Genomic DNA, 13,893 nt, shown 5'->3' with positions numbered 1-13,893 from the left:
AATAATTTTATAATTTAGACAAATACCTAAGGGTCTTCGTCGTTTATCCAAACATGACGGGATAACGCATTATATAAGACGTACCTTGCTACTTACCTAAATCCTTATGCCCTGAACTGTTATTTTTGTCAGTACCCACTTATTGCGCCTACAGACATCCACACGAGATAAATAGGTTATACTAAAAGATCCTGAGCAATAATTCAACAGTTGTGATTGACAATATAATATAGTAGGTACCTTATAATATGTGGGTAGATAATAAGAACGTTATTAAATATTTAGTAGTCGGAACTTCATTGTTAAAACCAACAACTTCATTGTTGAGAACAACATTTTTCTAAACTGAAAATGGCAATGATTTCAGCAAAACGAACCAGGCATGTTATCAGGTACCTAATCGTTAAGTTATCGTACGATAACTGTCGTCCTGCAGACCTGAAATCATCAATTTTATCATTTATTTCACCAGCACGTCCATTGCGGCCAACACGTGCGTTCTTTCAGTAGGTACCATAAAATAGGTACATGGCGCCTATTAGTTGTAAAACCTTTATAGACAGAGCTGTATGTACTAGGTGTAACGAATTCTCTATATTCGTATTGATATTCGATTTCGAAAACTGTAATTTGTCAGTCCATGTTGAATTTCGATTTCGAAAACTATCAGAGTTCGTACTAGGAGAAATGAGAAAGATACGACAGCACCCAGCAGAAAATGTTACACATCGAACTTTAGAAAGAGCATCGTCTCTTTCACTTATAGTTACTTACATAATAATTGTTATATCGTGATGTTTTGTCGTTGATTTGTCAGTCTCAACGACAGAGGCAACGCTTTGCGAAACCGAAGCTGCCGATTATCCCCTTTAAAATTCGATGTGTACCTAATCTTTCCTATCGTATACCTGCTAGACGTTTATTAAATTATCTGTTGATTTCTTTTTTCAGGTCTTTGCGATCGTTTATGAGAAAAGGGAAAAAAGGCGAGCAGACATCGTCGCATAGCTCTAAACACACCAACCATGTCAACGGAGACAACAGTCCCATCGTGTTCAGGAGGGCTTTGCAATGTAAGATTAAATACCTACAATATTATAGCACTTTGAAGTCAAAAAATAACAAAAACAGAGTTGTATTTGCCCTAGGACCATAGAATCCAACTTCATGGCCGAGCCGTATCGGACCAGCCGGCTAGCAGAAGCGTTTAGTTACGGTTACGCAGCCTGTCTGAATGATTACTTATAGCAAAATATTATAGCTTTTATTATATATTATTTATATTATAGCTTTTAATTCTTTGTACTACACATAATAATTAAAATACAAGACATTTTTTGTTGGGTTGCCCTTCAATCAAACCGCAACGGAGCAACGGATTGACGTAATTTTTTGCATGGATATAATTAAAGACCAGGGGAGTGACATAGGGTACTTTTTATCCCGGAAAAATCAAAGGTTTCCCACGGAGTTTCTGCAAAATTTAAATCCACGTGGACAAAAGTCCCGGGCATATCTAGTATGAAAAAAATCGCTGATGCATAAAGATTTTTTACAGCTTTTAATTTGAAATTGCAGATTCATCGGGCGCGTCCGGAGCCCGCAGCACGGTCGGCTCGCCGGAGCGTGCGGACCGCTATGTGTACGGCGGGTCAGTCACGCCGCTGCCACGCTCGCGCTTCCAAGAACGTCTGCGCACCTCGCTACCAGAAGCCAATTCGCCTAGGTAATTTTATTCCTTTTATCTTGTCTGTAGGTATAGCTTTGATGGCGTTGTTCGATGGCAAGAAATTGCATTTGAGAAGATTTATTTTGTTCCAATTTCAACCTTAGTAAATGTTGAGTCACGCAGCGAAGGAGAGAGCTATGCTTAGGCTGAGATCTACAGAGCGCACTTTAACTTTACTCAGACTTAAGACACTGTTAACTAAAACTTAAGTCTAAGCAAAGGCAAAGTGCGGTCTATAGATTTCAACTTTAGAGTTTCTCTAATAATATATTTCTCTCTATAAATGAGGAAGAGATCCGTAGGAAAGCCAGAGTAACTGACATAGCTCACCGGCTGAAACTGAAGTAGAAACGGACAGGGCACATAGTTTTTGACTTGCACATCAATAATAAGGCTATAGGAGGAAAATAGGTATAAAATGTAACGTAAACCAATTGTTGAAACAATAACATAATGTAAATTCGTACCACCTATGTGGTGTGTGGCTGTGGCCACATGTATTATCTAAGCTTTAAGACATGCAAATCGGACAACAAAGAACGTTTGTCGTGGGCTGGTCACTGGTGATAAATAACTCACACTTGAATATAATGGACAATAGACGACAACAAATCCATTGACACGGACATAATATACCTACCTACACCATCGACACCCTTGTCTGCGACCGTAAAACTACGGATGGTCACATTACAATAATTATTATTATTAATAAAAGATGTTTTTGATGCATTTTGTATAAAACATGGGTAAGTAAGTGGTAACTCGTGAACCCACTGCAGACTGGCTGGCTGTTTAAATATCTGCATTCATATTATAAAATGCGGAAGTGTGCCTGTCTGTCTGCTAAGTTTTCCGGCCCTTCCAATTAACCGATTTGGTACAAAAAAGCTAGCATCCCAGGGACGTATATTGGCTACATTTTATCCCGGAAAAAGCCCGGAAAATGAAAAACTTCTCACGGGATTCTTATAAAGCCTCAATTCGCGCGGACGAAGTAGCGGGCATCGTCTAGTATAGGTAATAGGTATTTATCTATTTCTATTGATATTTTCAGTACAACACCACGTATGGCACGAAGCGACATTACTGGATCTCGGCTAAGTGTGGCGAGCTCGAATCCCTTCGAAGAAGCACCAATACCGCCTGTACGAGCTTCACGTCGAAAGAAAAAGCGAGCCCCAGCACCGCCTCCAACATTAAACGCTGATGATTCGGTTTGTAGATATCCTTTAACTCAACTCTCATGATAACAGCTACCTATCTATTTTGTAAATCGTCAATTCTTTATTCAATGATCTCTTAATTAAATAACGAGTAAAATACTTTCCGTGTATAGAGTTTTTATCATTTTCGTAGACATCTACAGTGCGGCGCGCCTAGTGGAAACTTTATGAACAATTAGGCGAACAAGGAATTTTAAGTCTATCTAATTTGATGTTATAATATCGACAAATGAAGAAAATCATCTAAATTAAACTTGAGTTATAAGTTCAATCGAGAACCAAAAATTTTCAAACAAGAATTTTAAATATAAAAATATGGACTGCGACGTTAATTAAAATTTCAATTTTTTCTATTTCACAGCTTACTGAAAATTTGGAACTAAGCATAACAGAAAGCGAGGATGCAAAGAAACCCAACGTTGATGACGAGATTGAAGAGATGAATCTTAAGGTGGAACTCAAAATAGTCGAGGATGAAGAAAAGCCTATCGTAGAACAAAAAGTGGATCCAGATACTAAATTATCTATTGAAGTTGTGGAAGACAACACGAAAACGAACAATGCTGAAAGTAATGAAATCAAAGATATAAGTGATATAAAAACACAAGTTATTGAAGAAATAAAGGAACCCGACCCCGATTCCGGAACTGAAGTTCCCTCTCCAATCTCATTTCCCAAAGTAGACATTAGCAAGTACAGAAGAAACTCCAGCGTGAACGAGGACGAAATTAGACTGCGCCGAGGTAATTTAGAAGACTTTCACTCACTAGCACCAAACAAACGAAGTAAAAGTTTATCGTACACTTTAGATGGCAGCAACGTGGCTTATCATACAAACTTGAACGACGGTAAAAATGTTGACATTAACAGCAATGAAGAGCCTCGGAGAGTAGTGTGTAAGGTGTACGATGATTCAAGAAAAAAGAGTATCGACAACTCCATTTCAAGCACGGAAAAGGAATTTTTGGAAATCGATAAAGCCACGAGAGAATTAGAAAGAGAGATAAGCAAACTTAACTCGGCCTTGATAGAAGATGATTTAACATTCGATAATACTCGACTCTCAGTGTCGGAAATAAGACAAAAGTTTGATAAACCTGACACTAGTTCACCAAATCCAATACCAAAGCCTAGACGGAGTCACTATGGAGAATCCAATTCACCTGCTAACGGTAATATTCCAACATGACGTCCAGGTTAAATTCGCAAAAGCAATGTTGATAAAATAAATAAGTATAAACTAAAACGTTCTTACACACACTAGTTTTAAAAATAGGTATTTGGATCTCAGAATTTCATTTTAGTTAAATAAGCTAATTTATCTATGAAAATACATTATTTTTTGAATCGGCATCTCGGCATGAAAGATAAATAAATAATTGTTAAGTTTTATTATTTTGCACTAAGTATAAGTCATTCATAGTTGGATTATTAAAATTTGAATACGTAGAACTGAATGTTACCTTTTTTCCTACATACTCGAGGAACGTTTTTGCCATAATACATAGGTAATAGGTATATTTTTTCTATTTAAGGCTGTATAATATGGTGTGATTGTGATAGTTAAATAGATGCATCACTTTATTTAATAACGTTGGGATCAATATACGCATAAAATAATTACTATTTGTATAATTACTGTGTCATAGATGTACGTTATAACAATCATAGTAATTTTAATGCCTTTTTTATTAAAGTCTGTATTCTATAAATCATTCAATAGTATTCGTAATATTTTGGTGCAGTCAATTCGAACGTTGTAGTTATTATTTAACTGAATATTGGGTAACAATTAATATTGTTGGATGTTTCACACATTTATCAATATAAAATGAAAGAATCAGCCAATGAAAAAAAAATAGAATGCATCAATCGCAATGATTGCTTCAAAAATTCAGTTACGTAACCATTGAAAGGATTGAAATATAATTTTTACTAATGTTACGTGTAAGCCTGAGTTTACATTCCGTCGATCATAGAAATATTTTATGATTTTTTTTAAATAAAGCATAAGAGCTAGCGCAGACGACCACTTTCTATCCATCGTTAGTCGCAGAGTTAGGTTGAGATCTATAAAGCGCACTTCGACTTAGCTTAGACTTAAGACACTTAAAACGAGACAGCGCTATATACTACTGACATAAAACCGTCTCGTTTTAACAGAAGTAAAGTCAAAGTGCACACTATAGACATAGACATTGAGAATCAGTGACTCATTGATGCACACTAGCATACCTATCACTCATGAGGTCTGAATACACTGGAGTGCTTTAAACTTGCGTTATGCTGGCCATACATTCATGTTCAAGTTTACCATCAAGTTTGCAGTTTTGACTCTTGGGTCTAGCGATATAAAAATTGAAAAATTTGTCTTTCCTTGTCTGACTTTGATATCGGTAGTCTGCGATACGCCTAATGATATTGCATCACATTATATAAAATGTATATTATATATACCTACATAAGCATAAAGTAAGATTCACAACTACATACTTACATATTAGCCTAAGCCAAAGTGTCCTTACCTAACTAATGTAGCTACTAAATAATAAATAGTGTGCAATGAACAAGTTTCCTATTTATAAATTAGTATACTAGAGTGGGATATTTATATTATATTGTATACTTTGTTGATTATAATTAAATTATTATTTCATTAATTTGCTTCATCATTTTATATACCTACCTACCAAATTCCTATGATATTACAGTAAATAATAAATTAGATTATTCCCGTGGCTTCACCCGTGGATTTAGGTTTTTAGCAATCCAGTGGGAACTCTGATTTTTCGGGATAAAAAGTAGCCTATCCAACTCTCCTTACGGCCAAAATTAAAATTAATCTATCGTTGATCTGTCGATAAGTTACTTAGCAACGTTGTGATTTGTCGAAAATTGTACGGCCGTTTCTGACAAAATAACAATTTTGCTAAGTAACTTATTGACAAGTTAAAGATAGATTGAGCATTAATTTTGGCCGTAAGTTAACTTTGCCAGCTAACCTTTTTGTTGTGAACAACAACGACTTTTTTTTTTCTTTAAATCTGGCTTTACTCTGATTAGCCAATGTCAAGTTTGGGATATTTTCAAGTTATTGAATTTATACAAGTATGGACCCGCCGAGTAGGGGCGCCCGCCGACATACGGGCGGCGCCCCTTTGGAGCGCTTCCCAGTCAGTTCCACCACCAAAAAACACCAACTAACACAAAAACCAGCCACTCTTAACAAAAAAAAAACACTCCAAACAAGCACAGCACGCGCGCCAGCAAACGCCATCACAGACGAAGTCTCAACGACTTTAGGTACGTACTTAAATTATTAGTAAGTGACGAGGGCGCTTCTAAAATCAATGGTGACAGCCAATCAGAGGTCTGAGGTCACTCTGACTGTCACACTTTCCGAGGTATCGATATAGAATAGTAGCTCCAACACCTACAGCCCTATTAGTCTACATGTGACTAATTCCGTTGTACTTAACCTCTCATGTGACCTAAAGAAAGAAAGACGTTTATTTAAATCTAGTGCTCTCCTTTTCCGCAGGGAGCATTATGAAAGATACAGCCATACATTTAGATTTTGGACCTGTCATATTAATTAAAGTTTGTAAACACTGTTTTGTTAAGATAATAAAGATTTATTTTATTTTTATTTAGTTTAGAGATTGCGTACAACAAAATTAACCATATCACTGAAACGATTTGTTTATATAAATGTGATTTATTAAAAAATAAACAGTATTATTTATACATAAACATATAGTTGGTTAAATATTTCTAACTACAACTTAACATAGTTTCGAAAGTCTTGCCTTTTTATATTTTATGAACCTTGGTAAATTAGAGTTTGCCGTAGTGACCAGAACTTTGTACTCCTTCGGAAGCTTCTTTTGTTGTCTTGCCTGGAAACAAAACATTAAGTAAATAACAATATATTTGTATGTTGGTTGTTTAACTAAATCATCTGAAAACTTTTGATAATTTAATTTATTACTGAATATATTGTGTATAAAAATTTCAAGTCAATAGCTCATCGGAAAGTTGTACAGAACAGATAAACAAACAGATGGACAAAAAAGCTAATTAGTAACGTGTTTATTAATAATCATAGTTATTCTGTAAATCAACTACCAACCTTGTTTTTAAATATAGGTGCTAAAACAGACAACTTTTCAACAAGTTTAACCTTAGCTGCTAGCAAATCCGTTTCATCTTCCGAATACAAATCCACCAACGTGTCAATAGCTTCTGCTAAAACCCATACGTCATTTTCCTTGTGTGCTTGCTCTAGTATAAAGTCAGTGATAGTGCATATTACGGTAGAAGTAGTTTCATTTAGGTTGTTAACTAATAGTAATGCCAATATACCAATCATACGGATGAGGTTTGACCTTATCTCAGGCTCTTGGCAGTCTCTGATTCCAGTTAACATAATCTGAACAACAGACAAGTAAAAAAATGAGTTTTTGCATTTTGATTACACGTAAATAAAAAATATTATAATGCAGCATTTTGATATTAAGAAATTAAAGTGGACCCCCGGTAATCCGACAAACCTTTTGCAGGGCATTGTCGAACTATCGAATTTGTCGGATTATAGAGTATATTATAGTCTATATGTTATGCATACTCTGAAGTACAAATCATACTTCGCTATGTATGTCTTTAGTAAATTCAATAATAATAAAAATGTCAGATTACAGGGGGTGCCGAATTAGACAGGGGCCGAATCACCTGGGGTCCACTGTAAAAGTATTTGACAAACAAACCTCAATGTCAGATAGCGCCAAATCACTGAATAGATTACAATCAGTTGGTTTCTCATTGCCTTTTAATTTTATTTTGTCCAAAGCAGCTCTCATAACCGCGGTGGCGGATTCCAAGAGGGTTAAATTCCCCGAGTTCTGTTTAAATACAAGTTTGCCTGCATCCACCCATATTTTATAAACACCATTGACACCACCGAGGCTTTCTATTGGTAGACTCAATAACATATTGTTGATACATAACAGGGCCCTTGTTTGCAAATTGTGCAATCTGAAAATTTTATACACAAATTTAACAGTGAAGCCACACGATGCGTTGCGTTGGCGGTGCGGCGGCCAGTCTCAAAAGTGGACGCCATTTTGAATTGCATAGCTATTGGAGATTTTTCCAAAACCATATTTACTCTCCTTTTGATCATGAAAAAAAGTTGCTAAAATTTTGCTCAATAATTTAAAAGTAAATGTTTGAAATCACATACTAAATTAATGACAATATACAGTGTTTTTAAGATACGCAACAAACATTTGAAGAAAATTTGGCAAAATGGAAATGTAGAACTGTATTTTATGCAAAGTAATAGACCCGCTTACTTTTTATAAATTGGCTGTGAACCTTCATATTCTATCAATATTGACATAACATTTTCTGGAGGCAACTGTGTGCGAGCCCAAACTTTGTCAAATATCTCCAATGAAATGAGGGCTTCTAACAGTTCTGGTGGTAATCGGTCTTCAGCCAGTAATATTCCTTCTCCATTAGTACAGATCTCCTCATCCAGTGGTTCATCACTATCTGAGGATTCAGGGCCTTCTATAGAGTCATCTGAATCTAGAAAAAATCAAAAGATAATAACAGCCCTTAAACTTGTGTGAGGATCAAGCTATGTTCCATGCATGACAGTACAAATATGTATAACAATTTTTAACCGACTTCCAAAAAAGGAGGAGGTTCTCAATTCGTCGGGATCTTTTTTTTCTTATTTTTTTTTTTATTTTTTATGTATGTTCCCCGATTACTCAAAGACCCCTGGACCGATTTGGAAAATTTTTTTTTTGTTTGAAAGGGTATACTGTGCAGGTGGTCCCATATAAATTTGGTGAAGATCTGATGAATATCTTCGGAGATGGAGAACAGAACTCCTCAATGGATAAGAGCAAATTGCTCGCGATCACTGTAATAGCTTAGTAAACAGTAGGGTTTTAACTGGGCATAGCATATTATAGTACAGTGGGGCCACTAAAAATTGTGAAATAAAAAATTTTCAAAAGAAAAATAAAACCGACTTCAAAAACCAAAAACACTAAAAAGTAGAAAATTATTTTTGTTTAGCTACACATGTAATGTACCTAGGTATGAAGTCGGGCGAGCTTCACTCTTGGATTTCTAATTTTGTTTTAATATGCTCGCTCGACTTCATACCTAGGTACATTACATGTGTAGCTAAACAAAAATTATTTTCTACTTTTTAGTGTTTTTGGTTTTTTATAATAATTTGAAACTAGCTGATACCCGCGACTTCATTCGCGTGGATGTAGATTTTTTAAAATTCCCGTGGGAACTCTTTGATTTTCCGAGATAAAAAGTAGCCTATGTGCTAATCCACGGTATAATCTATCTCCATTCTAAATTTCAGCCCAATCCGTCCAGTAGTTTTTGCGTGAAGGAGTAACAAACATACACACACACACACACACATACAAACTTTCTCCTTTATAATATTATAAGTGTGATAATACCTATACAACAACTATCCAATGTAGCTCCATACCAGATACAGATATCTTCATTATATTAGAGGACACAATATGTACATAAATCTAGATCAAAAAATGATGGGGCTGTGTTTGTTGTTATTCAACAGTACTTATATTTTGTGTACATAATACTAAGGCATTTACACTGAAAAATATCAATACAAAAGTTATAATTGCCAAAGTGTGTCTGTCTGTCTGTTACCTTCATAACTCATCTGTTTAACCGATTTCTACAAAAGATAGAGGTAGCTTGTATTCCAGAGATGGATATAGGCTATTATTAACACGGAAAATCAAAGAGTACTGCAAGATTATTAAAAACCTAAATCCACACAGACAAAGTCATGTGCATCATTTAGTACAATATAATCGAATGACAAAATAAATAAAGTTACTTGAAGGTATTAACGGAACTAACCATCGCATGAGCAAATGTTTGCAATAATTTCGATTGCGCTCTGCTGTGCATCCAAGATCTGAATAACAGACTTTAATTGATTATCCAAAACCTGGCCTTCTTTACCCTTAGGAGGTAAAACTTTTCCAGCAGCATTACTCAAAGGCACATTACTTGATAGCTGGTTACATGCTAATCTGTGATCCAAGGACAATGTTTTTGCCAATACTGCAATTATTTGGTTCATCACATCCAGTGGTAAACTAGATATGTTCCCACCACACATATTAATAATAACACCTCCTGCAAGGGTTTTTATTAATAAAGCTGAAGGGTCATTGGCTTCTAACAATAGCAATTCTTTCAGCTGTTTTTCCGAAGAATTCTTAATCTTTTCAACAGCCAATGGATTGTCCTCAACAACGACAAACAAGCACTGCATTATTGCTGTAACAATATCAACTCCAAATGTGCTTATGTCTAAGTATCTTGGAAATATGTCTAATATTTTCGAATCTCCAAGATATTTTACGGCTAATTCTGAAAAAAAAAATTGTATTTATATAACTTTTAAATATTTGAATTTAAAGAATAAATGATTCCACTGTTGAAGAAATCAGTAAAATTTGATCACCCATTAAAAATTACATTCTTGAAAACACACAAAAATTACATACATTTCTAATTTCTACAAGCATTACTGATTTATTAATTGCTTAGTGAATTTTTACCTGAACTTTCACATAAGTTTAATAAAAGATTAGTACATTGAACCAATGTATCAGAATCATCTTTATTTTTGGAACTAGCATCCGGTACCCAAGTCTCTGTGTACTGCAAAGATATAAAGACATAGTTAACAATACTTACAAACAATAATAATAACTTACTTAATAAGTAATACATTTTAAATGTTAAACTTTTATCTCAATCAGTTTAGTCATTTATCTGATACAAAAACCAATCTTTTTTATAATAGAACTGAGCTGGGGCAAGTCCCCAGCTTCACTCAGAGGGAAAATTTTAGAAGTTACATTTTTAGTATATTCATAGACAAACAAAGTAGAAAAGATATAGCAAAATTGAATTAAATTAAGCTGTACATTGATGTGTCAGTCAGTTAGTTTACCCCCATGAATTTATTATAAATGTGAAAAAGGTTCTGCCTGCTAACTTTTGCCCACCCATCCATACAACCAATTTTGATAAAAATTGGTACAGACATAGCTTGTATCTCAAGGATGGATATAGGCTAATTTTTGTTCTGGGAAATTGAGTTCCCACATGATACTCAAATCCTAAATTCATGAGAATGAAGTAGCAGGAAATATCAATTTATTACAGAGATAGCTGGAAACAGACATAGGCTACTTTTTATGCTAGAAAATCAGAGTTCCTATAGGGTTTCCAAAACCTAAATCCACATGAACCAAGTTGTAGAAACTATCTAGTATATTTATATGTATAGAAGATAAGATAAACATTCGTACCTGGTGATAGTAAAACACTAAAGATGTCATAACATCATGTTCCATCAAAACATCACACATCTGATGACCGACAGCCGACAGATTCCTGAGTGAGCCGGCCGCTGCATTTCTGACTGATGAAGCTGCGTCAAGCAGAAGTGGAGCCACCATCTTCACCAGCCCCCTATTGATCATTTGTTCTAAACTTTCTTTGCTGTCTAGTAGCATGGCAAATGTTTGCAGCCCACAATATTTTTCTTCAACATTTGCAGCCTGAAACAGCCAACATGATAAAAACCTGTCAAGTGTGAGTCAGACTCCCGTTCCATTCCCGTTCGTGAAGGTTACGTCCGTAGGTCCGTTACACCGCATAAGATACAACGCCAATGATTTTAGACATAAATGTAAAAAATGGGTATAACTACACCTGACTGATGCAACTGAGTCAAAATATTACTTACACACTTTGTGCTTACTTTTTTTTTTGCACGGCAGACATTTCAAATTTTTTATTTGTTTTGTTATAGCCGCAAAAGAAATACACATTGAAGATTTCAACACTAGCTAATACGGTTCATGATACAGTCCGCTGACAGATAGTCGCTGTCGAACGGAAGACGAAGGGATAGCGGAGGCTTAGTAATAGAGTCCCGTTGGTACCCTTCAGCTACAGAACCCTAAATATATACAGTATTATGCTATTTTCTGTGTGAAAATTAATTTATAAATAAAAAATCTAACCTGTAGCTGATCAATTATTGTTTGAATCACGTTTTCTTTACTGTCAACTGGTAATTCTTCTTCGTCAGAATTGGTAACCGCCTCATTGTTGTCTATTCTGTTTGGTTTTGGTTTTCGTTTCCTAACTTTTCCCATGTTTTTAAATTATAAACAACACAATATAACCTAGAAATAACTTCTTAGCACGCCGCTATTGACGTGTGACATCTGTCAGCAGAGCAGTGTGACCATCACGAAAATAGAGAATCTGCCATTAGATTGGGTGAAACAGGAAACTTTTAAAATCTGTAAAAACACAAACCATTCTAAGATAATGCCTAAAATGCCAGTCATATTTTACACGTAATTTCATGTATTTAAAAAAAATTGTAACTAGTTAAATAAGGTTTAAGTGTTTTGAAATTCAATAAAAACCAATTTGCGGAAACAAATTATAGGTGGTGGAACGTTGATTGTTGCCACACAGACTAGGGGCAGGCCGCAGTTCAGTGCATTTAATAATACGCGGGATGCTCAAAGAGATACTAAGAACAGAATATGATCTTACACTAACTACTTACTAACTAGGTACATGATACCTACGACTTTATGTATTTTAAAAATCCTGTGGGAACTCTTCCATTTTTGGGATAAAATGTAGTTTGTTGCAAAATTAATATAGATTTGATTTAGTTTTCTAAAATCTGTCATCAAAACATTAACGTGAAAATTAATTAGTCAAGGTGTACACTAGTAACTACATAATAAAAAGTCTAATCTGTCCAAAAGGCAAAAGTCTGCCACAAATAGCAACACTGTCTGACAGCTGATGACTGACAACCGACATGCAGTGTTGTCAGATGGTTAAATTTATACCTTTTTCGTGGTTTTCGTTACTACTGATGCGTTGGATTTTCGGACCCATTTTTGACCATAGGGAGTCAAGAAACAAGACATTGCACAACTCATTTGTAAAAACCTGGAGAAGGCCTATGCGTCAGAAGACGCGCTGATCGCAAGAAACTAAAGTTGGCTTCAAACTACGGAAATATAGTATAATATATAAACTGTTCACACTGAAATGTAATATAATATTACATCTCAGTGTGAACATTACATTTCAAAGTAGGGTGAGCGATCTTTAAATATTATATTATATTTCCGTAGTTTGAAGGCAACTTGAAGTGAGAGATTTAAATTATTTGTTATATAAATCCACTCTTAGTTTTAAGTTTGCTAACCATTTCAAATTATCGATTTATAGTTAATTGAAAAAGTACCTAACTACGTCACATCTATGTATTTCATACAAGCTCCTTTTTGAGTTTTAACGTTTGATAAATAGTTGCTGATTTGACTAATATGCACCATGTAGATCTATTGGGTATTTGGTTTATTCCGACGGGCAAAACGCTCGATGCGCTATAATGCGCTGTTAGTGCATTATATTTTATTCTCTACTAGCTGATGCCCGCGACTTCGTGCCCGTGGATATACTTAGGTTTTGAAAATTCTGTGGGGACTGATCGATTTTCCAGGATAAAAAGTAGCCTATGTGTTAATCCAAGATATAGGTAATCTATCTCCATTCCGAATTTCAGCGCAATCCGTCCAGTAGTTTGTGCGTGAAAGAATAACAGAATATCCATCCATCCATACATACAAACTTTCGCGTTTTTAATATTAGCAGGATCTCGCTGTGGTAGATTTGATTTAGTTTTAGATTTATTACCTTCTTAACTAGGTACTTATTTTAGTTTATGTTCGCGTGGACTTAGAGTTTTGAAAATCCTGTTTGTATTTCTCAATATCCTTTCATCGTGAAGAGATCTAC

General features: G+C 35.1%; 2 protein-coding genes across 2 annotated transcripts in view; one reads left to right on the top strand and one right to left on the bottom strand.

Annotated features, from left to right (window-relative positions):
* LOC123869985 (uncharacterized protein YDR239C) overlaps positions 1–5,609 on the top strand; it is a 30,237-nt gene extending 24,628 nt beyond the window's left edge. Inside the window, exons 2-5 of the mRNA XM_045913118.1 lie at positions 952–1,073; positions 1,579–1,726; positions 2,787–2,946; positions 3,317–5,609. Of these exons, the coding sequence (XP_045769074.1) occupies positions 952–1,073; positions 1,579–1,726; positions 2,787–2,946; positions 3,317–4,144 (1,258 nt within the window). The 3' untranslated portion in view covers positions 4,145–5,609. The remainder of the gene's footprint in view (positions 1–951; positions 1,074–1,578; positions 1,727–2,786; positions 2,947–3,316) is intronic.
* Positions 5,610–6,653: 1,044 nt separating this feature from the next.
* LOC123869974 (HEAT repeat-containing protein 3) lies at positions 6,654–12,299 on the bottom strand. The gene is made up of 8 exons (XM_045913106.1): positions 12,081–12,299; positions 11,361–11,612; positions 10,602–10,704; positions 9,892–10,410; positions 8,310–8,547; positions 7,722–7,989; positions 7,088–7,387; positions 6,654–6,854 (listed from the first exon to the last, which is right to left on the bottom strand). The coding sequence occupies exons 1-8, from the start codon at positions 12,213–12,215 to the stop codon at positions 6,741–6,743; spliced, it is 1,929 nt and encodes a 642-aa protein (XP_045769062.1). The 5' UTR covers positions 12,216–12,299; the 3' UTR covers positions 6,654–6,740.
* Positions 12,300–13,893: the final 1,594 nt, after the last annotated feature.

This window comes from Maniola jurtina, chromosome 2, assembly GCF_905333055.1.
Source record: "Maniola jurtina chromosome 2, ilManJurt1.1, whole genome shotgun sequence".
In the NCBI taxonomy this organism is placed as follows: Eukaryota; Metazoa; Arthropoda; class Insecta; order Lepidoptera; family Nymphalidae; genus Maniola; species Maniola jurtina.
Note: the sequence above shows the minus strand (reverse complement) of the source record. Positions and strands in the feature narration are given on the sequence as shown.

Excerpts from the sequence above, each read along its gene's own strand:
- LOC123869974 (XM_045913106.1), bottom strand. The coding sequence starts at position 12,215 with ATGGGAAAAGTTAGGAAACGAAAACCAAAACCAAACAGAATAGACAAC. Across the intron at positions 11,613-12,080 it reads CAATAATTGATCAGCTACAG|GCTGCAAATGTTGAAGAAAA; the intron begins GTTAGATTTTTT and ends TGGCTGTTTCAG. Across the intron at positions 6,855-7,087 it reads CACCTATATTTAAAAACAAG|GCAAGACAACAAAAGAAGCT; the intron begins GTTGGTAGTTGA and ends TTTTGTTTCCAG.